Source organism: Melospiza melodia, chromosome 15, assembly GCF_035770615.1.
Source record: "Melospiza melodia melodia isolate bMelMel2 chromosome 15, bMelMel2.pri, whole genome shotgun sequence".
In the NCBI taxonomy this organism is placed as follows: domain Eukaryota; kingdom Metazoa; phylum Chordata; class Aves; order Passeriformes; family Passerellidae; genus Melospiza; species Melospiza melodia.
The window spans coordinates 2634668-2661033 of NC_086208.1; the positions used below are offsets into that span (position 1 = coordinate 2634668).

Genomic DNA, 26366 nt, shown 5'->3' on the forward strand with positions numbered 1-26366 from the left:
CCCATCAGCAAGAGACTCATCCCTTGCAGAGTCATCCTCACCAGCTTCCACCCCCTCCTTCCCAGGCATCAGCCTCAAATTTAGGGAGAGGGATTTGGTCTGGTGGACAAGCCTTGGACACCCTCCAGCCCCTGGAGGAAGCCACTCCAAGTCCCTTCAAAACTCCAGTTTTTTACTCTTTTTTTTTTGAATATAATGATTTGACGTGGGGCCACAAATGTTTGGAAATGAAGTTTCAACTTCCTATTGCATACTTGGGTAGCCAAAAAAATGCTCAAAAGAAAACAAAAATAAGAAGCATTCACTGCACACTCTCGGCTTGATATAAGTTTTCCTGCAGTTTGTCACCAAAATTAATGCCACAAAGTAAAAGCAGGAGAAAGTGTCCCTATCGTAACACTCCCCATCTGGAACCTCTTAGCAGAGGCACAGAGCCCTGATGTATATTTGACACACAGTTTTTCCTGCTTTTCCCAAGAGAAATATGTGTAATGAAGAAAAACAAAAACACGTTAGGCAGCAACCAAAACATACCAGTGTAACCCGAGCCTCAGCTTGGCTCCCGCCCCTGCTGTCCTTCCTCTCAGACCTCAGCCACTTTCTGCTTCTTACAGACAGAAAATCATCCACGCCCTCCCCTCCAACAAACAAAAACCAACCAAATCAGAGCTCTGCCATTAAATCAACAAAATAAAACCCATATTTGTTTTCTGCCACGTAAAAATTCTCTTGCGTAAAGAGAAGGTTAAACGTGAATCCACACATCTCCAGCCCTTCCTTGCTTTTCTGTGGGATTATATAAATAATCTACAACTCCTCTTGACACAATTCCAAAATTTCAAGCGCCACTGAGCAGCAGCATAGAATTTCCATGCCTCGTACGCAGTTTGGATGAGTCCCTTCCATGGCAGCAATACTGCTGGGCTCGTCTTTTCCAGCTTTTGTAATGTTTCAGTAGCCACAGGCAGCTTCAGATGTCTGACTGATTTATAAAAACACCTTTTCCCCTTATTTACACAGTTCAATGGTGAAATAAAAGCTTGGAAAGACTTACTAATAAGTGTTGGGATGGATCACAACACCTGCAGACCGAGGCATAGCAGTGAAAAAATTATTATCTCATTGGAGCAATGGGAAGCATTGAAAAGTAATTGTCTTATCAGGGAGCAGAATATTTGATAAGCATCAGAAAAAACAACAGCTGGCATCGTTTTTTTTTTAAGGGAGCAAAAGAGAAGTCTCAAAAATCAGCGTGTTCCTATCAGATATTTGTGTTAGGAGAGGGTGTCTGTTTCCAGCCCTTAGGTAAAGCAAAACAGGACAATTCAACAGGTACCGCCTGTCACCTTCCCAGAGGAATTACTGGGGCTTTCCTTCAGGCCACCATGGAGAGGTTTTTATGAAGTGAACCAGGTTCCTGGGCTGGGGGTAAATCTGACACCCGTGCATCCATTCCCTGCAGAGGAGGAACAGCTGCAAGGCGAGCACGGAGCAGCTGATGCCCCGTGGCACGAGATTGGCACCGCGCTGCAATTCTGCTTGTCGTGGGAGAGTCTGCAGGCAGGGAAGGAGCTTTCACTTCCAGGGTTATCCTGCCAAAACCACCTATTTAGCTTTGCACAATGTTCCTTAGCACTGCCAAGGCCGGTATTTCTGAGAACAGAGCTTTGGGGTTTAAAGGACAAGAAAATCCAACCAAAAAAGGAAAGCCCTGAATTAATGAAACGAGGGGAAACGTGGTGAGATTTTATACTCCAGCTTTCCACATCGCAGAAAACGTTTCAAAACCAACACGGATATTTTTCTGCCGTCCACCTCTTCCTAGCCTGGCTCTGCAAGATGCCAAATGGTAGGGATGGATGTGAGGAGTGTGTTTTCCTTTTCCTTTTTGGCAAGGGCAGGAGTCAAACCGAGCCCAGGCCAGGGCTGATGTGCTGCCAGCAATGCCAAGGATGCAGAGGCCTCTCTGCTCCTTCTCTCTGCACCAAGATGAGCAGCAGCTCTTCACCATCCACCTCAGCCAAGCAGGAGAGACCATGAAGTGGGGGCTCAAAGCACCTTCCTTCAATTCTATGTTTTCGTGTATGTATTAAGAAACGTAGTTTGAGGTTGCATATTCCATGGAGGGGCAGGATTTTTAACAACACTTCAAGTCTAAATTTTTACAGTGGTCACACACATCCAATCTCACTGCAAGACTTCCAAGAGCAAAGAGCCAGCCCAAACCACCCATTCTGCATTGATTTTGGTCAAAATGGAGCAAACCAGGGAAAGGAATGCAGCCCAAATTTTTACAGCAGCACCCAAGTACGACTGAAGCTCCATCTGGGACCTCCCCCCACCAGCTGCTGAGATCTTTCCAGATGTGAGGAGAATGCTGTGTCACTCAGAATGTCAGAACAAATTAAGCCTCCAAAGGCATCTAATAGCATTTAAATTTGCCATCTCCTTAGTCTATGTGCATAATATTTTTAATATTTTAGGAAACATCAGTTTTTCAAACCTTCCTGCCCTCCAGAAGAACACAGGATAACAGGTATGTGCAATAATGCATAAATAATACAAATATTGCAAAGAAAGGTGTGTTGGATGGAGTGCTGGTGACCTGCTGTGTTGGGAGCTCTGCACAAGTGTTTCCCACCCCAGCTGCCAGCAGGGGAAACACAGCAGATACACTTGGAGAATCCACAGGGGCATTGCTTGCCGGAGCACACAGCAAACCAGACTTCGTTATCCAATTAATTTCATGGGAATATGCAAGGCTCTGTCGGAGCACACTCTCATTAACTTCCCTCTCCTCTGATTTCCTGAAGTGCTGGTTTCCAGCACACAGGTATTGTACATCTCAATTCTTTTAACACCTTTTCTGTTTCCTGACAAACCCCCTCTGATTGTTCCTTACTCTGATGATACTCAATCCCTCTCCATCCTGGTGTAACTAAAAACATTTACAATTCCCCTTGTAGAAATTTGCAGCTCCTCGATAGTAAAATTCAGAACATAATTTCTTTGTTCAACCTTTGCAGAATCACCACAGTGTGTTTAAACCTTTTAGTAAACCTTCTGCAATTAAATATATAGCAAATAAATGATGTTGGTATCAAAGTAGCTGTGATAGGACACAGAAAGGGCTGAGAAATTTTGTAGAGAGATGTCAGAGTATCTTTAACCAGCCTGACTGGAATAGCTGGAAAACCCAACCAGGATTTGAGTACAGGCTGAGACAAACTGCACAGCTCAAATACAAATTCGGAGTATTTCTTCTCAATGTAGCAAGAGATTCATTGGTTGTACATAATGGGAGAAAAGGATCCTTAACCAGAGGAGCCCAGGGATGTGAAAAGGCAGAGGAAAAACAAGCACTCCCTGTGCTGAGCAGCAATACATAATTTATAACCCAAATAAAACCACATTTCCATCTATTATTTGGAAGTGAGTGGTGACCTAACACACAGCAGCACAGCACAATGAAGAGTGAGCCATTCCTAATTACACTTGGTTTGTAAAAATGAACAGAGAACCATTGGTTATTTGCAAGGAAAGGAGCTGCTGGCACTCTGGCACTTGCTCCAGGAGCCAGGCTGGAATGCTGGAGCATCCCTCCCTGCAGGGCCACAGGCAGAACAGAGCCCAGAGGCACAACCCCATCACCCTTGCATGGCAGAGCATCTCCAGAGGGTGAAAGCCTTGGATCACAATGACTGATCCAAGATATAATTTTGTGTTCTCAATAAAAAACATAAGAACACATCCAAACCCGTTGTTTTGATGTCCTAAATGTCCCTTCATAGGGCAGAACAAGGGAGGTGATGGTTTACAGGATTTTAGTCAAGCTCAGACCTGCCAATGAAAAACAGGCTGGAGGGAAACTTAGATCCAGATCTCACATTTTCCAGCACCTATTATCCACCTCCAAAACCATTATTCCACAGATATGGTTACTGCTGAGAGGTGACAACCTCATACACCACCCAACTCTCAATATGATGAAAACAACAAGGACATAATCACTCAAGGGGTCAAAATATCTCCACAAGTATCTCCGAGAGGGATAAAATCTTGGAAAGATTTTGTAGGTGTAGAGCTAAAAGATCCCTCCCTTAAATAACAACACACACGTCATCCTGAAAGTGGGAATAAAGCAAGGAGCTCAACCACTCTTGTTGCATTTGGGATGATGGGAATTTATTATTTTTTCAACATTCTTTATTATTATTTCTTTCCATTTTGCAATAAAAATGCATGTGGGGATGTAGCAGGAATCACTGGATTGCATCTGTTTATCCTGGCTGGGGAAGATGGGGATGCTGCTCCCGCTGGCTCACTCAAAGCAGCTTTATAAACCCCAACAAAACCACCATCAGTGCTAACTAAGGAGGGATTTGTTTGCATCTTTCAAGAGAATATTAAATGTATTTCTTTATTGACCTTAATCAGCAAGTAAAACACTACATTAAAAAATTAAACTCATGCGAAAACAGCATTTCTCCTCTAAATAGATCTGCCTGCAGTTCAGGAGGAGGGTGGAAAAGGAAACTAAAACACTGACAGAAAGGAAAACCACAGAAAGAAACCTTTCTTTCTCTTGCTGAGCCTCATCCCCTTGTTTATAACTCCCTAGGAGAACAGCAGCACGATTGTCCTACCTCGTGCTGGCCGGGTTTCAGCAGGAAGGCTTCGCTCAGCCGGCCGCCGAGAGCGAGGCCTTGCCCTGGCCATCCCTCATTTCACTGCTCCTTCCTCCCCATCTCCCCCCTTGGATGGCATCCAGGAGAGGGGGGCCACTGATAATTCACCAGCTTCCCAGGCTGAAGTCATTGTAATAATTAAAAACTCAGGTGGGGGTTGAAATAAGGCATGGAAAATAATCCCAGAGTATCATGGGATGGACCAAAAAAAAATGGGGGGAAAAGGAGACAATTGGTGCTAAGGAGATCTAAAATCTAAGTTTGATGATTCAGAGATTTCCACCTGTACTCTGCTGTTCCCTGGGACATTTGGCACAAATACACGGGGGACATTATTCCCAACTGTATCAAGACCCTGATCCAGCCTGCAAACAAATGGTTTGGGGGTTGCTACTGCATTTGCAATGCTTTCACTGCCACTTCAGAAAATAAATGCATCAAAGATAACTCATGTGAGAGGCAGAAAGAAGGAGGGAAATATCCACACTGAATTATCCACACATTTAAGTTCTGACTCACTGAACTGTTCACCCTCTGCATCCCTTTAACCCCATCGCTGGCACCAGCCCCCCACAAGGCACACAAAATTAAACTGAGCTGACTCCATGGCAAGGAGTGGGAGAAAAAAATAAAACACCATGATTTTTCCTGAAAACACTCTGAGCAATTACAGGTGCCCTGCTCCAACTCATCCTTGTCCAGAGAAATTTGGCTCACAAGAAACTGAAGTGTGGATCTGGCAATCAGGGGTGAAGTTGAATTAACCGCGGTTTGAATCCAGTCAAATGCATGAAAGTCCTTCCAACCCTGCCCAATCCATAGTTCTATTAAGTGCAGTGACTTTTCTCAAAGCAAGAAACTTATTAGTAAGCTCCAACCTATTTTCTATTTTGAATTTCCAGTTGAAAGCTTGAAATTTAATTAAACTCATTGGAAAAATTAGTGGTTAAGATCTTATGACATGACAACCATGAAGCAATTTAAAAATTACAACCATTAAATCAAAATATAGACTTATGGCTCCTTCAGTATTTGCTCTCACAGATCCTCATGCCTTAAGCCACGAGGTGAGACATCCTGCTTATTCAAAAAGCTTCTCCCAGCTCCATTTCTCTTGTCAAACAGACACAATTAACATGGAAAACCAGAAATATTTCACTTACTCATAATTCTATCTTAATGAAGCTTTCCCAGCACCAAAAACCCACTGAGGGGAAACAATCTAACAACCCACAAGAGTGTTGCAGCATAGATGGAAGAAAAAGCCTGCCTATTCCTCAAGTACCCCCCACCCAACAGGGTCAATCTGCATGGAGCAGGATAAACACTCCATTTGCTGAGAGCTCATGGATGTCTTTAAAAGCCCAGCAATCAATAAAGTGCAGTTAAAAAACTTCATCCAGGGGGGCTCTAATGTGATGGGGATTAAGCAGATGCTGACCCATGCTGCTCTAAACTCTAAAATGGACCTCCATGACAACCTTATTCTGATTTAGTGGGACAGACAGAAAGTAAAAAATGGATTTTTATTTCATATCTCTCTAACTCATGCATATATTATATCTATTTTATATCTCAGATGTTGGATTTTATTAATATATCTTGTACACCTATTGTATATTTATTTTCTTTCAGTATATCTAATATTTGACAATTTAGGGAATGCATTTTTGTTATAACATGATGCAGGAATTGCCATATCCTTCACCCCAGAGCAACCATGGCCACTCCAATCAGTAAAATCCCCTGTGTGCCCCAGGTCCCTCCTGACTCATCACCTGGGGGAAGCACCAGAAATCAGAGCAATCTGGACTCATTTATTTATCATTTCAAGCTCTTCCAAGGAAGAACGTGGCGCTTGGCCCTCGCTGATCGCGCTGTCCCTTGGATGATGCCTTAACTCAAGCATCCAAGCCAGCGTCCACTCTGTCGATAAACCCTGCTGATAAATCTAATTAACGCCAGCTGAAAACCAGGCTAACATCAATAGTTGTCTTTTTTTTCTTTTTTTTTCTTTTTTTTTTTTTAAAGCATTATGTTTTCTTCCAGCTTCATTGAAATGATTTGGCTTTCCTGCAGCAGATGAAAACCAGATGTTGCAAAGCGGGAAGGGCTGCGCGAGCCAGCGCGAAAACGCAGGACTGCAACAGGCAGGTCGCACCCATTCATTACCCACATATTTCCCTTCTGCCAGGAGGTTATTTCTATTGCATCTCTGTGATTACAAATATTATAATTGTGATGTAACTCTAGAAAGCCCCGGGTCGTCCCTCGCAGCCCAGGGCCGCACGCGAGCCAAAAGGCGCCAGCAGAGTTTCTTTGTGCTGTGTAAGCACTTTGCAAAAGCCTTAATGCCAATATTATGCTTTGTAATCCCTCCTGGAGCAGCCCAAGCCCAGGATTAATCCAGGTTTAACAGCTCTTGGATGCCCACTTGTTACACTGAGACTATTCAGGAAGGCGAGGAGTTTGTGTGCATGGACACAAGGCAATTTAGGAGGCTTCACTGTGCAAAATTGAAGGCGCACCCCCCATTTCCCTGATTTGCAGCACAGGGTGGAGGAGCAGGAGTTGGGTTATTTATCATTTTTAGCAGCTATATGATGCAAAAATGGGGAGCATTGGTGCATTACAGGTGCATTTAGACTGGCAATATGCACCAGCAATAGAAATAGCAGGTGACCCTGTGCTGCATTTTTAGACATATTCCCCCAGCCAGAAAGAACTTTGAAGTTCTTTCTCTTTCCACAGTATTACTTTTTTAACAATTTAATTTTAATCTAACATGTCCAGCAATAGAATATTCTGATTTAAAGCAAATATCTGGTGGCAATCCAGACAGGACGTGGGAGCAGGTCTTTCTGTGCTTCAATTTGCAGGAAAGAAAAGAGAAGGAAGGGGGAAAATAAACCTTGTGCTGGATTTGCAGCACAAAAATCACTGCCCAGCAACACTGACAGCACTGGTGGGAATTACACATCATCAGTGTTGAGCAACTGCTATTTCAAGGAATCCACTGAAATTCCTTTAAAACTGTCTTAATTCATATGAATTTCACATCACCGTGATGTAGCCGTGGACTGGAGCAGTGTCTCTGCTCATACCAAATGTGCAACAAACATACCTCACATTTCACTGACAGATGCAATAATTAACATATTGGACAAATTTCCATTGCTAAACACTCTCCAAAATATTTTAACTATCCATCACAGCTGTGCTTTTCTGTAGCACAAAGAGTTTACTTCCATTATAGCTTGAGAATTAAATTAAAATAAAGCCTTTTACATTCACATTAAGCCATGACCCAGAGAATGCAATGGGGTTTTACCTGAGTAATTTTTGGGGGATTCTATGAGACACCTGAGATGCTATATTATTATTGCTGTTGGTATTATTATTACTAGTAGTAGTAGTAATTATGAACATCTATGAGACCAGCAACACAGATGATTTTGTAAATATGCATATAGATATATTGCTATTACATAGATTATTGCAGGACATATTAATATATATATAAATTTGGACTACTTTGAGTCACCTGCAATGCAGATTTTTCTTTGTGCATACATATTATTACACTATTATTACATTACATATATTAATATAACAAATATTATTACAGATGTTATTTTGAACTTCTTTGATACCTGCAGTGCAGATTGGGGTGTGTATATATGTAATTACATGTAATTATTATTACATATATTATTAGGGCAGATATTATAATATATATATTATTTTGGATATGTATGTGACACCTGCAGTGCAAATTTGTGCGTGTAATCACATAATTAATATATATGTCAGTATTATAGGAGATACTGACATATTTTATTTTTACTATAGGAGATATTAACTTGTATTATTATTACTATAGGAGATATTAACTTATATTCTTATACAAGTTGTTGTTGTTGTTATTTATGTATTTGATTTTGATATGACACCTGCAATGCAGATTCGTGTGTGTATTCATATAATTAATATATATGTCAGTATTATAGGAGATACTGACATATTTTATTATTATTACTGTAGGAGATATTAAGATATATTATTATACAAGTTGTTGTTGTTATTTATGTATTTGATTTTGATATGACACCTGCAATGCAGATTTGTGTGTGTATTTATATAATTCATATATATGTCAGTATTATAGGAGATACTGACATATTTTATTATTATTACTATAGAAGATATTAACTTATATTATTATACAAGTTGTTGTTGTTATGTATTTGATTTTGATATGACACCTGCAATGCAGATTTCTACCTGCTTGTGCATGAAGCATCCCAAAACTTCCAAAATCCCATGGCAGCTTTTCCTCTAGCGCTTATTTGGAGAAACTAAAACGAAGTGCTCATTATAATTTTCCCTGGACAGCACATCCTGGTGCTGGCCATCACCCCCAACGAGCAGAGAGGCTTTTGCAGGCTGATTGTGTGCATTCATCCACTCCTGACTGCAGCTCTGGGGAACAGCACGGAGCAGGGGAAATGGAGCGATCGGGGACGCGACGGACGGAACAAAGAGACGGCGACGAAACGCCAGGAAACAACTCCCAGGTTTGGCAGCGGGCTGGGAGTGGATCACTGACAATCCTGGCTTAAGGAAAGCTCCAGCGTGAATTTCCTGACTAAGGTAAAAAAAAAACCTGGCTCAAATTTATGACCTGCTGGCAAGGTTACCTCTATCCCAGAGGCCTCCAAATACCAGGAACACTCTGGCCCAGAAATGCAGAGTTCAGCCTAATAATTCAAACACATTCCTCCCAGCATCGCCAGCTCCGCGGCCGTAGCCTTGGAGATAAAGACAAACTCCAATGTCTCCAACTCCACATTTTTCAGAGCCTTAAACTAAACCAGAAAAGTGTATTTCCAAAGTTTGCAAAGTTCTCTTTCAATGAAGAAGTGGATATGAGCCTTGTAGAGAAGGTTGTTTTAAGGAGACAACACCAAATCTTCCCTATCTCCATCAGATGGAAACCACTCTACCTGTATTTGCTGAACAACAAAAAAATACATAATTTTCTGCTCCTCAGGACTATTTTCCAAATCTCTTTAATTAAAGGATAATTCACTTTGTACATATAACAAGATAACCCTCAACTGAACCCCACAATTCCCCACAGGAGAGACTCAGGACTACTCCTTACACCTACCAGCCTGTATGTAGAATATTTGGAATCCTGAGAAATTTCTTCAAAAAAGGATTTTGTGTTATGAAATCTGCTTTGCATCTTTTTCTTTTGTTTCTTCATTCATTTCTTTTCTGTTTCTTCTCCAAGCACATCAGATGCTTTACTGAAGTCTGGACCTGCTCTGCTTTGGAAAGCACTCAAGCAACAAATATTTGGGAGACAGCTCCCAACCAACCCACCAAACCAAAACTTTGCTCCCCAAACCTGCTGTTTCTCAAAAAAACCATTTTGATTTCCTCAACGATAAAGGAAATTAAGTATAAACATTTTATCCTTATGTTGGATGTGAGCATTTTCACCCAGCTGCTTTCATTCTCCTTTGTTATCCTTCACTGAGATCCTTGGCTAAGACTTTTCTCCCAATTAAAAACCTGAAGTCAATCTGCCCATTTTGGGACAATCAGTAAATCTTTGGTCTCCACCACAAAGTCAGTGCACAGGAATCACGTTCTTTTGTTCTTATTTCCTTCTTTCAAATGAGAATAGTGTGGATCTGGACAGCACTGACAAAAAAAATTATATTTTTTTAAATTACATTATGGGCAGAAATTGCTCAACTTTTCATTTCCTCCTTTTTTTAAAAATATAGACATATATATGTTCTATAACTATAAATAATGTTTTACATGACAATAATCCTGATTTGTCTTGTGCTGTGCTAAATTTTCAATTATTTTGACTCTTAATCAATATTGTTGAAATCTTGATTCCTTTTCCTCTATTCAGGCTTTCCTTATGGCCGCTGATAGTGAAGCTGACCCCAAAAACACCCATTCAGACTTAGCAGATGAAGATTGTGCCAATTTAGGAGATCCCTGAGCTACAGCTGCCTGCAAGGGGTGGGACCAGCAGGCAGGTCTCATCCTGCTTGCTCCATGCCCTCCCAGGGCTGGGATGAGGATGAGGTGAAGCCTTCATCTGAGGCAGCACAGAGGAAGATCTGGCTCTCCATGGCTCTTCACTCCTGCACAGGAGGTGCTTCCCCTCAGCTCAAGGCTCCACAGGAGCAGGGAGCGATGGTGGGACACCAACTACCCAGGGACAGAGAGCTTTGTTAACCTGCTGATGCAAAATGCACATAATCTGGTTTTTATACTTTGAATATGCTGAAAATAAATTATCTACAAAAGGTCTCCACTGTTTGAAACTCTTCAGATTCTCCTTGTCCTTTCATCTTCCCTATCACAGCCTCTGCCCAGAGAAGTCCAAATCCCCAATCACAGTGACAAAGCCCAAGGCTCAACTGTCTGGCACGCCGTTGATTCCTCATCCATCTTAATTAAGGGAATAGAAGGGAGCTGCAGTCTGCTGCTGCCGTTAGGGCAGATCCCTTCCGCAAACACGGCAAACAATGATTTTATTTGCCTACCCTGAATTGCTGCCATGAGCTCCTGTGAGCCTTGTGCAACGTGGGATTGGGAGAGGATTGTTCCACCGCCCTCCGCCGAGCTTTAACTTAACCTCCACGTAATATTTAACCTTAAACAGCAAACAAATGGGAGCAGCTCCCTGCCTCTGCCTCCCTGAAGTGCCTTGCTGCTTTTACCTGAATCCTCTTGGATTGGCAAAGCCATTGGGGCAAATCAGGAGGCACTTGGTTAAACTCCTTTATATCCTTAAGATGTTGAAAGAAAACTGCAATCCACCTGTTGTAGAAGAGGTGGACAACAATGCCCATCCCAGCAATTCCTGGGTTGAGGCATTTTCAGTGATGACCATCATCACACTCCTCAGTGAACACACTGACTTGGAAAGTAACAATTACAGGCATGAACAAAAGCTCAACTGGAGGTCTCCTAGTCCTGATATGTGAGTATTCTTGGTGCAGCTGCCACATCTCTGCATAGATGGACCAAAATACCAGGTTTGCTTCTTTTTACGACACCTCAGTATATGAATCAACCCGAGTATGAAGTTGTCTCAGTCCCTCAGTTACTGGAATTATCAAGTCTTTTCCCACAGGAATCATATGGGGAAAGAAGATTTACACATTGCAGGGCTGTATTTATCACAGAATCATGGAATCACTGAGATTGGAAATGACCTCTGAGATCATCAAATCCAACCTGTGATCACCACCTTGTCAACCAGACCAGAGTGCTGAGTGCCACATCCAGTTATTCCTTCAACACCTTCAGGGATGGGGACACCTCCTTCCTGGGCAGTCCATTCCAATGCCTAATCACACCTCCTGTGAAGAAACTCTTCCTAAAGTCCAATCTGAACCTCCCCTGAGGCAGCTTAGGACAATGAATGTCCTCTTGTCCTGTCCCTCATCTCCTGGGAGCACAGTGCAGCCCCAAGCAGGCTGCACCCTCCAGTCAGGGAGCTGTGGATGGAGAGTGGAGCAGGAACAGCAGAGGCTGCGGAGATGAGGAAGGGCCTGGGGCATCTCCCTGCCAAGGAGAGGCTGAGGGGGCTGGGGCTGCTCGGCCTGGAGAGGAGCCCTCAGGCCTGGGTGTCCCTGGACACAGGGAAGGGCAGAGCAGGGCCCAGGCTCTGCTCCAGGCCCAGCAATGGCCCCAGAGCCACGGGCAGGGACAGAGCTCAGGAAGCTCCACCTGGACAGGAGGAAGAACTTCTTCACAGTGCAGTCACCAAGCACTGGACAGATTGTCCAGACAGGCTGTGGAGTTTCCTTCATTGGAGATATTCCAGAGCTGTCTGGACACAATCTTCTGCCCTGTGGGCCCAGGTGACCACTGTGGTCCCTGCTATAACTAACCACCCTTTCTCTGCCCCCCACCCTATAAAATTGGTGGCAATAACAATTTATTGTTACAAGTAGCAATTCTTGCCCTATAAATAAGAAGGGGGAGCCTTTCTCCCTTGAAGACATGGAGGACAGAGTCAGAAAATCCTATCTGCTCCCTTGGGACACAATTTCTGAGCTCAGTAGGACACTGTCATTGAGCTGTCAGAAGAGGGATTTGCTCCTGGGCCAGCAAACCCAAATGCTCTCCCAGAGGTCTTTAGGGCACAGCACTCTCATTCTGGGCCCAGAAAAGCCACAGGGATGGCAGAAACCATTAAAAAAGCCCAAATTTGTGAAATTACCACCAAAGCTGGGTGTAGTCCCTGTCCTACAAAGGCTCCTTGTTCCCAGGCTCTTCTGTTCCCCACCAAGGCTGCAGCACAGCACCCACCTGGCATCCACCCAGCACCCAGCCCAGCGTGTCAATTCCCATACAGGCTACCCAGCCATGGAAAAAGTCAAAAGGGTCTCAGAAAATGCTCCTGAAAACAAAAAAAATCTGTATTTTGACAGGGAGAAGGGGGAGGGGGAAGAAACAAAATCCCTTAACTTCTCACTCCATGACTAGAAAAACATGGTGCTGTATTAACTATGCACATTAGGAATAAAAAGTCCTTGTCTTGGTTGTTAAGTTTTCGTGGAAGCCTTACTGAACAGCAGCAACATGATCTTTGATTGAAAACATCATTTATCAAAGTGCTACATTATAATTACAGCATTTGTTAAATAGAGAGAAAAAGGGGAAATAAGGTGTCAGAAAATGAACCCTTCCTTCGTGTTTTGTTAAATATGCACCTTGATAGTCAAGTTTTACCAGAAAAGCTGAATACAAACCCAAATAACAGAAACATTGGTGGAATAAGACCGGGAAAGATATTTTAAAAATGGTATTAAAAAGTAAATTGTTGTCTAATACCATATAATACTGAGCATCATCTCAGTTTGAATGAACACATGGTCCCTGCCAGGGTCAGATTCAGGGTTATTTTGTATAGATACATAAATATTTATAGATTCTGGATAGCCAGAGATCCTGATATTAGTGATCCATAAAGCCTGGCTATCTAGAGGTCCATAAAGTCAGGATGTCTTGCAAGGTGAGCACTCCACCCAACAAGGGCAGGGTTTATTTGGCATTTCCCTCCTGGAAACAAAATAGCTCCTAATTCTTAAGGGGGGGAGAAAAAGCAGCTTCATATAAACCTGCTTTAATAACAAATCCATCTCCCCACTGTCTCCCCACTGTCATCTCCGGGAAGGAACATCATTTTTTGCCATTCAAGTGCAATAATCTGGACTTTGGAGTAATGAAATATTTGCTGAAGATAGCATGTAATGAAAAATAATAACAATATTAGACCCAGGCACTGATACAGCCCATCTGATATGGCAGGAAGACTCTACGGTGAAAATATTGAATAATTCAGTGTCAGAAATAGGGATGAACAAGATGCTATTTGATACAGAGCCTGAAACTGTAAAAGCTCCCCAGCTGAAGAATCCCAGCCTTTTGCAAGCACTGGTGAAAAGCAGTTGGTGCAGAGCCTTGCTGTGGGAGTCCTTTGTGTCAGGCCTGCACAAATTCTTCCCACATTAGGCATCAGCTGGATAATCTCCGTGTGCTGTTCTCTCTCTAACCTTTCCAGGCACTGGGGAGGCAAGAATGCAGAGGGGAAAAAATCCTGGCTGCTGTGTTCACACCTACCCCAAACTCAGATGGCAGAGCAGTGATAACTGCATATATCATAGGTTAAAAATGATTAAAAGTGAATAATGAGCAGAAGAATAAATATTCCCTCTCCTTTCACACAAATCCATTTTTTTGGATATAAAACTTTTAGAGCCACACAATACAAGCCAATTACTTAAAAATCACTGTACTGGAAACTGAACATTGTGAACTGAATCAGAGAATCTATTATCTTTTGTTAAGTCCATTTTAATGGAATTTGGTTACCTCCCATTAATACTGTTCCAAATAGAGAGTAAAAATATAAATATACTTAAATTTTATTTCCCATTAACATTGTTTCAAGCAGGAATAGAGAAAAAAAGGTAATGTACTAAAAATTTACATCCCATTAGCATTGTTCCAGGTAAAAATATGAATATGGTCCATTTGCAAATGTCATTTCTCACAGGCAAATAACAGTGCCCTAATTCCTATATGAATCAGGCAGCTCCTTTATCCTCATTCCTGTACAGGAGTTAAGAGTGTGGGATCTGCCAGAGGAGCTGGTCCTGCCCAGGATAGCTGCAGGAGAAGCAGCAGAGGCCCGTGCACAGGGAGCTCTGGCCCCTCCGTGTTTCCAGCGCTGCCCGAACCTGCTGGAAGTGCAGGACACGCCTGATCATTCCAGTTAATTGATTTTTCTAACTCGACTCAATGGCTCTTTGTCTGGCTCTGGAAACATTCAGCAGCATCCACTGCAATTCCAGCACTGTGGAGTTGTTCTGCTCACACCTCACAGGGCTGCACCTCCAGCTGCCAGGGCTCAATTCAGCTGGGAGGACCCTGCACATCAGCACAAAACCCTGGAAAATAACATCCAAAATCTTTTCTAGATGCTGTCTGCATTTCCCTCTAACAACCCTACAATCAGGATTAAGTAAATAAGAAAAAATAAAGGCTCTCAGCTACCAAGGCCTTCAGGTGGCAACTCTGCCTTCCCCACAAAAGCAAAACACACACATTGCACAACACTGCTCCAGAAACCAAAAAGCAACTCCGGCTGATGTTCCTAAGGTTCCTGTGCAAACCACCACCACTGGGAATGCAAATAGCAGGGCCATGTCTACAGAAAGCTCCCTGCAGTTCTTTCCATAGCAATTCAAGCAATCAATTCCTTTTTTTCTGGCAGAGATGCTGCAGATGCATTTCAGCTGTGAAGGGCAGCAGCAGCAGCTCCCCTTGGCCGCCGCCTGTGCTCCGAGGCCTCTCCCAGGAACACAGCTCTTGGCTTTTTTTTTAAAAAAAGCAACTGAGAGATCCCCACTGGGATGTCTGAAAAGGCAAATCAACAGCTGCTCAGACAACACATCTGCTGTGTGTAGCTGCCATGGCTGCACTCCTGTGACAAATGAGATGCTGAGAAAGGGACTGATGGTAAAACGATCTGGTCCAGACTCCTTTAGACCAAGGTTCATCCAATACCTGTCTGAGGAACTTTGGGAATACCTGAGCCAGGGAGGATTTTCCTACTTTTGCAGTTGTATGCAGAATTGAAAAAGAAATTAGCAAGATGTAATAAATTAAGTGGCATTCAGAGCTCCCCAGAAAGCTGAAGCATGGTCCAGGAGGATGCTCACAGGCTGTACCATGTACCAGTAAAAGGTGATGATCCCATCCACATCCCACCTCTAAGGGTTACAATCCATGAAAACAAGCTGGGATTCCAACATAAAGTTCATCTGGATGTTTCTAGCTAATAGAATTAAAGAGAAAACAGGGTTTTAAAACACTGTTCCAAGTTCATATCAACAAGTTCCCTAGATCTGGGATAAAATATCCCTGCAGGGACAAAGCACAGCTTTCCAGGCAAAGCACAAACTGAATCATGGCATGCTTTGGATTGGAAGGCAACTTCAAAGATCATCTAATCCAACCCCCTGCCCTGGGCAGGAACACCTTCCACTAGACCTGGCTGTTCAACCTCTCCAACCCTGAATGCTTCCAGGGATGGAACAGCCACATCTTTTCCAGTGTGAAGAAATTTTTCCAACCCAAACCTCCCCTGGCACATCTTGAGGCCATTTCCTCTTGTCCTCTCCCTTGTTCCCTGGGAGCAGAGCCCAACCTCCCCTGGCTGTCCCCTCCTGTCAGGGACACAGAGCCACAAGGTCCCTCCTGAGCCTCCTTTTCTCCAGGCTGAGCCCCCCCAGCTGCTCCTGGTGCTCCAGACCCTCAATGTCTTGTTGAGGTGTGGCACTCTGGGCTCCTGATGGAGAATCAAGGTGAGCAGAAGTCATCTTCACCTCAAATATTGCATGGAGTCAATCAGAAACAAAATAGAACTGCAGCATGCGGAACTCTTCCTTAATTAACTACACAAAATTATGGCTTTTGAGAAGCTCAGTCTTGAAACTAAAAAAAACAAAATGCAAAATTTAGTAAGCTGAGCTCTGCTGAACAAGCAAGTTTTAATAGGGTATAATGTGTTTCAGAAGAAAATGGGGAGAAACTGAGGAAAAATATAAAGAAAATCACCTGTTTTTTAAAAAATTGGAATCTTGTTATTAGAAAAAATAGTATAAAATGCAATTTCTCACAGGGAAATAACAGTGCCCTAATTCCTAAATGAATCAAGCAGCCCCTCATCCTCATTCCTGTACAGGAGTTAAGAGTGTGGGATCTGCCCACAGTTATCCTACCCAGGATAACTGCAGGTCTGGCACCCACAGGAGAAGCAGTATTGGCATTTCAGGAATATAATTTATGAAAGATCATATATAAATATGCATGTATTTTAAAATATAATTTATCACCAAAAGAAGCATATTGCAACCATTCCAAGGAGCACCACAACAACAAAATTTTCCTATTAAATCCCAGCAGAAGAAAAAGAAAATGCATAGGATTTACATCAAATACACTTTAAAAGGACACGCCTGGTCTCAGCACACACCTCAAACTACGTGCAACTAGTGAATGATGTCACCCTGTTTGGAGGGCAGTAACAGCTTGTCTTGACAGCCATCCCCAAAAGTCCAATTTGGACAAGACTCAGGAATCTCATGCAACAACAACAAAAAAAAAAAAAAATTCCCAAACAATAGCCCCAAGCTGTTCATGAAAGGTAAATTAGGAAAACAGAGAAGCTGCAGAAAAAAAAAAAAATCTTAATTTTGCTCCACTTCCGCTCCTGCTGTGTGAGCATGACAGCAAAGGCATTCCCAGGAACAGGAGGTTCCATGCACTTGTCCTGCCAGAAACACTTTTCAGGCAGAGAAAGAGATCAATGGGTCCAAGTGAGCTGTTGGTTGCTCCATTTTCTAAATCAGAAGTCACAGCACAGAGAGCTGTGTCGCTGCCTCTGAAGGACAAACCTGAGCTGAACACAACCTGATCTTAAATATGCAAAGGGAATGCAGAAGGTGTCTGGAGGAGAGAAGAAGAACAAAGGAAAAGAAGAAAAAAAAATCCCCAAAAGTTTGGCATCTAAACTTCCAGAGTTTATTCAATTTATTTCAACCACAACTTAAAAGGTCAAATCTGCAAATGCTTTGCAGAGTAATGCAACCCAAAGCTCTGCTCTGAAGATCCCTTTCTTGGGAAGCTCTAGAAAGAGAAGGAAAAGCAGAAATATAGGCACTTTGTCTTTCAGGCTGCCTGATTTGTGACTATTTGGGACCAGTGCTGGCAGAGCAGAAGAAATTCTGGATTACCCCCACTTTTCCAAGAGGCCTGGAAGCAGACACAGCACAACAGCAGCCGTCCAGCTGCTGGAGTGAAGGAATGCAAACTTCTGTTCCAACAGCAAAAAAAAATATATAACAGATATGATTCAGGATTTTTTTCCCTCAAAAACAGCTGCAGATCTTGCGAAAGGAAAACAAAAGGCTGGAGTGCATCCCTGCCCTCCACCTCATCCCAACACACACAACTTGCCAGATCTGGGGCTTTGAGCAACCTCAGCTAGAGGACAGGGAAGCAAGGAGAAGAACTACAAGGCTGCTTTTTAAAGGAAAAGAATATTAAGAATTAGGAAGGAATTCTTCCCTGTGATGGTGGAGAGGCCCTGGCACAGAGAAGTTCCAAGCTCCATTCCTGGAATTGTTCCAGGCCAGGTTGGACAGGTCTTGGAGCAACCTGGAATAGAGGAAGGTGTTGCTGCTCATGGCAGGGGGTGGAATGGGATGGGAATGGGATGATCCCTTCAACCCAAACCATTCCATAAATGGTCCCCAGAAGAAGTGAGTGGCCACCACCAGAGCAGGATTCCCAACAAACCATTTGTGATGCCTCTCTCCATCCAAGAGCCAAGAAAATAGACAACCTATTCCTGAGAAAAGTAGAATCTAAGAAAAAAAAAACAATTCCCCAAACTTCCCTCTACCTTTCTTTTCACAGAGATATCTCTTCCCCACCTCCAGAAATCTAACCTAGACAGATATGCTCTCTCTGACACTGCTAAAGACAACTATAAAATGACCTTGGTCCAACATGACACATTAAGCAACAATCAAAAACTAAAGAGCATGGAAGTGTTTCAAATAAATAACAGGACTGCAGGTGGAACAACAGGACTGGAGGTGGAATGCAACAGTCTTCATGCCAGTTTTCTGAAATTAATGTGGTCACCAATGTGGGTCACCACAGTAACCACCATTGATTACAGGAGCCTGGTCTGATGTTTTCTCATTAACTCCAGAGAGTGAGAGGGAGAGGATGCATGCACCAAAAATCCTCCTTGGATCACGGCTTCCAAGGACAATGGCATGGCTGAAGCTGACACATCAGCCATGTGCAGATGGGCTTTAAGCAACAAAATTCTAACTGGCAAAGCTGTCAATTCCAAGGAAAACCATCTCAACCACTATGGGGCAAGCTCATGACTAATTAATTAATTAATTAATGCTGATATTCCACTTCACAGTTTCATACCTGAAAAGTTGATGACCAAGTTTATCTAACCTCTAAAAAAATACACAGGAAGAGTCTTTAAGCAACAAAATTCTAACTGGCAAAGCTGTCAATTCCAAGGAAAACCATCTCAACCACTATATGGGGCAAGCTCATGACTAATTAATTAAGCAATGCTGGTATCCCACTTCAGCGTTTCATACCTGAAAAGTTGACGGCCAAGTTGATCTAACCTCTAATACACAGGAAGAGTCCTCATAAAGTAACCAATAAGTGGCCAAATCAAGCACTCATGGTTAGAAAACACAATTTTGACCGTGAAAGTTACCTTTGATTTCTTCCCCAGCTCAAAGAAGCTGACTGCATAGAAACTCCATAAATACAACATTATCAATACATTGTGTGCAATGAAATCCCTTTTCAATATATTAGAAAATTGCTACTGATAATTCTCATTTCCATTTTCCCACTGAGAAACCCCCGAGATAAACCTGCACTGAGAAACACTTGAGTGAAAACAAAGCATTAACAAATTTGGCAGCAAGCCATCTGCTGTACTTTTGCTTTTTCCTCTTTTTTTTGGAAGCAGGTAACATTCTATAGGTGGAAACACAAGTTTCTCTCATTGCTAATGCTGTTGTCACTTTATTATCAGTATTTAGCAGATAACCACAGAGTTAAGTGTCACAATAAAATCCCAACTACTCAGGTTTGGTTTTTTTCACCGTTAAAACATTTCCACACTACTATCGTTTCCATCTTACCTCAAGCACTGGGCCAGCTCCAAGAATAATCTGTTCTACTCCACTGGCAAATCCCTTCTGGCTGAGGGCGGTGAGGTGATGAATCAGAAAGTTGGTGCTCTGTGTCTTTCCCGAGCCGCTCTCTCCTGAAATCACGATGCACTGGTTCTTCTTCCTCTGGAGCATAGCGTGGTAAGCCACATCTGCCACGGCGTAAATGTGGGGCTCCAGCTTCCCCAGCTGATGGTTATCGTACATCTTCACATACTTGGGGTTATAAATAGGTAGGAACTTGAAGGGATTAATAACAATGAGGATGCTGCCGACGTAGGTGTAGATTTTTTCCTGCTTGAAGCGGTTGCGGAGATTTTCCAGGAGCGTTTTCTCGTTCAGGTCCGGCAAACCGCACAAGTCATCGTAGTCCTTCTGCTGGGGCTGGGGGAGGAAGCCCCTCTCCACCATCCTGCGCCGCTCCTCCGTCACCCTCAGCCACGACTGGAGGCTCCCGTAGTGGATGGAGCCGTCCAGGTTCTTCTCCCGCAGCAGGAAGCGATAATCCTCGCCGCTGATGCGGTTCTCCAGCGCCATGCGCGGCCACAGCATCATGCGCTGCACCGGGCAGTCCGTGGGGTTGAGGATCCATTCCTCCCCTCCAAACTCCTTCACTTCGGCCAACACGTAGCATTTTGTCTTCTCCAGCTGCAGTTTGTCGATGAGCGAGTCGATGACCTCGGCGGCCGTGGAGGTTTTCCTGGCGGCGATGGGGCAGTAGATGGTGCCCTCTGCGATGCTCCCGGGGTAGATGTGCAGCGTGTACTCGCTATCCTCAAAGCGTCGTCTGCCTCCAACATCATTTACACTCATATTGGATCCTGGCCCATCAGTCCCTGGGCTGCATAGTCAGGACTGTGTGCTGGATCTTGTCAGGTCATCATGTTAGCAAGGCTAAAAAACAAAATAAAAACAGTTCGGTGTTATCCTACAAATGCCCCAAAGCTGTAGCAGATAGCTAGGCAGATATGCAACACCCAAACACTACACACACAACACAGCCTCCCCCTACTCCTCCTCCCACAGCACCTGAAGCTTTTGCTAATTTTGCCCCTGAAAATCAGAACTACCCTCTGATTTTCAGCAAAAATTTTGTGAGCAACACACCAGAAAACCTCCTGAATCCATCTCATGGGTGCGTAGTACTCAGCACCCACAAATTTTAGCTGCTAAAACAAAATGACCATCACCTTTCCTCTGCACACCTGGCCCTTGCTACAGATGCATTTTTCCACAGTCCTGTGCCAGTGAAGAGGAGATAAATTCCTTTCCTTCCTGTCCGGATTTTGAACCCATGATGATTTAATCAGCAGCACTTTTTCCCCTACCAAGTCACCCCTTTTCAGAGATGTGCATATCTCACACTGGATACAACTTACTGCAACCAACTCCTTTGTACATTGCACTTTTTATTTCTATTATACTGCTTAAAAACAAACAAACCCATCTCTCTGGCAATGAAACATCAAATGTGCAGCTGATTTCTCAAACTCCATCACTACAAGAAGATAACACACCACCAGCAGCTCCAGATAAAAGCAAATTCAGAGTTAAAGGGCCCCAGCTCTCCACCAGTTCTAGCAAACTCCAAACTGCCCTGGAAGATGTTAAGAGTTACTCCAATAGAAAGACAAAAAGGAGCTAAGGAGAAAAGCAGGACCCTCAGAACCAGGATCTGGGCAATCAGGTGGCAGTGACGCCTCATACAGATTAAAGTTTACATGGACACACATCGTAATGTTATTTGTAATGTTGAGTTTTTCAGTGAGCACTGCCCCACTGAAGCAAGACCTCACAACTGTGACAGTTCCCTCCTGGCATCAACAAAACGCTCAAGAAGGGTCAAAAAACCATGAAGTCAAAACCCACAACAGTTTTAGGGAACTTCAGATATTTGATGCTGGCAAGAGTATTCAGGGACAGCATTTCACTGGTCACCCTGTTCCTGCATTCTCCCCCAGGTTTCCAGATCCAGGACCTTCAATCCAAGTACAGCCACCCTCATCTCCCACATCCACTCCAGGCTGGGATTTGGAGAACTGTTTCATTTCTGAGGCCCTCAAATGAGCAGCACTATTTTATGCTGCATTGTTTCTCGCTCCAATATTTCATTAAGTATATTATCCCCAGCCACGCGCACTTCAAAGCCCAGAAATGAATTTGTCCCAGTGAAATACATCTGGCAGAGATTCACGGTGCATTGCTTGGTAGCAGGACATACATTATACACTGGGAAGTGTTCCAGCTGCTTTCCTATGGCTTTACTACAGGCACAGATGCAGCAGGGATGATGTCAGGGAAGTGCTGGGCTGGGCTTGCTTTGTGTGGCTCTGCAGCTCCAGCATCAGCTTTTCATCAAGAAGGGGTGAACAAACCCCCCCACTGTACTTAAGCTGGGTAATTCCTCACCCAGATTTTACTTCAAAGCTGAGGCCAAGAGTTCTGGCTATTTTTATTGATGTTATCAGAGCATATCCAAGACTGCTGACTCACGTGAGAAGTGCAAACAGGACTTTAAGTTGCTTGCCTTGAGCAAACTGACCTTGCCTCCTCCCTCCTGCACACTCAACAAAGCACCAGGCCACTCCACCCCACCCACCCAAACATCTCTAGAGATGTTTATTCTGCATGGAATTGGTAACAACAAACACCTGGTGCCTTCTGCATCCAAACAACTCGAATCCAGCGGGGCTGCAAGCCAAGCATGAACCCCATGGAGATGCTAAAAGCCTCAGCAGCTCTGGGGACATAGAAGAGGCAAGTTCCCCCACAAAACCCCTCAAAGATCAGAAAGCAAAGGGGTGTTAATTCAAGCCTTGTAAATCCCAGGGGTGCCACGGGGTTTACTGGTAACAACCTCAAACATGGCTCAGAGTGCTGAGAGAGGTCAAAGCAATGTTAATGAAGTTAATTGGTTGTGGTCTCCTGTTCCCTGCTGCACATGAGCCTGGCCCTGGCTCAGAGTCCAACACACCTTGTGCATGCAGTCAGCTTTTCCCAAGCATTTTGGAGAAATAATGCAATGAAATGTCCATCCTAAGGTAATTAGCATATGTCAGGGAGAAAGGTTCTCCTAATAGTTGTCACAATTACAGTGACAACTATTCTATGTATTAGATATTATATGACTTAAAAAAATAATATTTTTGTAACAACTATTCCAGTGACAACTATTCTATATATTAGACATTATATTACTTGAAAAATTAATATTTTTGCATTTAGACATAGGAAATTAAATGGGATCATGAAAAGAATTACACAAAGTTTATATTGTGTCACCCAATAATACTTGCTCTGTGCACTATTTTAATTAAAGGCCTTTTGAGCTACTACATGCTTACATTTACAGGTGAACATATAAAAATGATGCTACACTTCAGTCATTTATACATTTTTGCCTATTGCAAACTTCTGGGATCACTCTGGCCAAAAATTCATGGACTCTGCACACCTATGAAAGGAAACATTTAAGGCACTTCAAGTCAACACAGAATCATGGAAAGGTGTGAGCTGGAAGAGCTCATCTCATTCCAGCCCTGCCATGGGCTGGGAAACCTTCCACCAAAGCAGGGTGCTCCAAGCCCATCCAAACTGGTCTGGAACACTTCCAGAGATCCAGGGGCAGCCACAGCTGCTCTGGGCATGGCCTCACCACCCTCCCAGCCAAGAATTCCTTCCCAATATCCCATCCATCCCTGCCCTCTGGCAGTGGGAGCCATTCCCTGTGTCCTGTCCCTCCATCCCTTGTCCCCAGTCCCTCTCCAGCTCTCCTGGAGCCCCTTCAGGCCCTGCCAGGGGCTCTGAGCTCTCCTGGAGCCTTCTCTGGTCCAGGTGAGCACCCCCAGCTCTGCCAGCCTGGCTCCAGCCCTCTGACCATATACTTTCAGCCTAATATTTTCTATTTTCCTTTTCCATTTTCTATGTTAGAATGAAGATTCTTCTCAAATTAATCCTGAATGCTGACTTTGCTCAATTTTACTGCACTAACATAATTTTATTTCCAACATAAAAAAGCACAATCTCTAAATATGGTTACAAATTCATTATATTACCTGGGTTCTCCTACATAATAAAATCAATAACTATTTCCAAGGGGAAGGCTCAGAGGGTCCTGATAAAACTGACAATAATCATCTCATTATTAGCAGGTTGATAAAAAAATATTAAAACTTTGCCAATTAAGCTTTGTACAGACATTAAACATGTAAATACTGGTTGATTTTTACATTCTACGTGATCTTTTGGTGTATGATCACAGTTTAACACACATTCAGAAAGAGCAGCCTCAATACATTCATTTTCAGGAATAGCGTTAGCAGCACGTGGCAAAAATCCAAAACAAACTGTCCACTGGAAGCATCCAAACCCAGCATAAATAATCTGTGACAGCTAAAGCCTGAAATCATGTGCAGGGTTTGCCAAATACCGAATGATTTGGAAAAAACAGGGATCAGTGTCAGCATTGAGGCTGCTAAAGGGGCAATTCTGGAAGCAAAGTTCACTGAGTTTATTATAACATCCCCTAACCTGGCAAGGGACACAGAAACAGGGAAACTTTCTCCCCATTCCCAATCCTCAGGGTTTGGTTTGTTGCTTATCCATCCACCAGCACCTCCCAACACGCTGTGCAGGGCAGTAATTCCTGGCTGCCAATCTAAACACACTTCAGTGCTTAATCTGAATTTGTGGGCACAAGATGTTTGTCCTGTAGCAGCCCACAGCCTCGTGCTGCTGGCACCCAAAATAACACCTTGGTGACATCAAAACTGACACCAGAGCCACACATCTGGGCCAGATACACACAGGAGGAATACCAAGGTGAAAGCTGAACATCTTGGTTATCATTGCACCTTTTCACATTCACCTTTTCCTTCCCTCTTATTTTATCATCTTCTTTTTCCATGCTCACTCTGTTTTTCTATTCCCACTGTTTGCTGATGGAGAGATATGGAATTATTGTCACCTATGTGGGTCCCTCTCAAAAAACCTTCTGTGCAGGAGTGGTGGTACACAAAACACAGATTTATGGAAATTATTTTCATCCAAAAGAATGAAGGTTCTGTCACAGAGAGTTCTATCTCTATCACTGACATTTGGAAGCATTACAGAGATCTTGGAATGGTTTGTTTTGGAAGAGGCCTTTAAAGGTCATCTAGTCCAACCCTCCTGCAATGAGCAGAGATGTCTTCAACTTGATTTGTAATCACAATTCAAATTTACTTCTTAAAGGATGATAAGCTTGGATGGAGAAAAATATACCCATTAGCACTCCAGGAGTGCCCACATGCAGAAGGAAGGACTTTTGGCTGAATTTCACAGCAGTTTATTTGGACTGAGGTACCTAAGCAAGATGCCAAAGCAGTGAGGAAAATTAAATTAGAACAGAAAATGAAAGCAGAAGTGGAGACACATTCTCAGAGGCTCTGCAGCAACACAGGACCCTGCTGGACCTGGCACTGAACCAAAACAAAACCCTGCAGGCACCAACAGTGAGGACACAGAGGCAGTGGCAGCAACATCCCAATGACACCTCTGACTGTTCCAGGGGCTTGTTTCCTCTCCCCTTAAAATTCTCCATTTGGTCACAATTCCTTTGAGACAAAGAAATTCTTCCCCTTTGCTAAACCTGCTTTGTATTGCTCAGAGCTCAAGGCAAATGTGAGTGAACATAAAAATTTGGTGTTCTTTCACTTTCTGCAAACCCAAGTGATTTTGAATTAAACCTCCTTGATGGTTTAACCCAAAAACCTCAGTTTTGAGTTAACTCAAAACTGTCCCCAGTCCAAGTGAGATTTGTAAACTGGGGTTTGGCTGTTATTATCAAGAGCCATAATGAAAGGGGTGTCAACCCTTGGGCAGTGCCAACCATCCTGCCTCAAGCAGAAGGGAATTTTTGTGGAAGTAAAGATGCCTGCACAGCCAGAGATGCCTACTCAGCCTCCAAGGGGGATTCCCAGAATGCAAAAGAAGCAGTGGCACAGCTCACCCTATGTAAATCATTCCTAAAGTTGCCCACACTGCAACTAAAATAGGCTCAAATAGTATTCTGTAAGTTGTTTCTGAGATCCACAGCTTCTTCCATGACCTGAAAAATCTGACACAAGTCTTAGCACACTGGTTTTCCCTGTGTCTTTCAGTTTTACTCAGCATTTTAAATAACTTGTCACCTTGTCTGTTCCCTTCTATAGTGGAGGATAACACTTGAATTTCAGTTTGGCACCTGGGAGCTCCTTGCTGGCACCAGAGGTGTTTCCTCCTTTTCTTTCAGAGATGGAGTTGGTTTTCCCATACTTTTATTAGACACTGATATTAAGAAGTCCATGAATACATA

At 43.3% G+C, this 26366-nt stretch overlaps 1 protein-coding gene across 12 annotated transcripts in view; it reads right to left on the reverse strand.

Annotated features, from left to right (window-relative positions):
* The window catches only part of MYO9A (myosin IXA), a 174744-nt gene that overhangs the window by 122640 nt on the left and 25738 nt on the right, over window positions 1-26366 (reverse strand). For all 12 annotated transcript variants that reach the window (XM_063169350.1, XM_063169351.1, XM_063169353.1 and 9 more), the window contains exon 2: window positions 20003-20926. In XM_063169350.1, the coding sequence (XP_063025420.1) occupies window positions 20003-20845 (843 nt within the window). In that variant the 5' untranslated portion in view covers window positions 20846-20926. The remainder of the gene's footprint in view (window positions 1-20002; window positions 20927-26366) is intronic.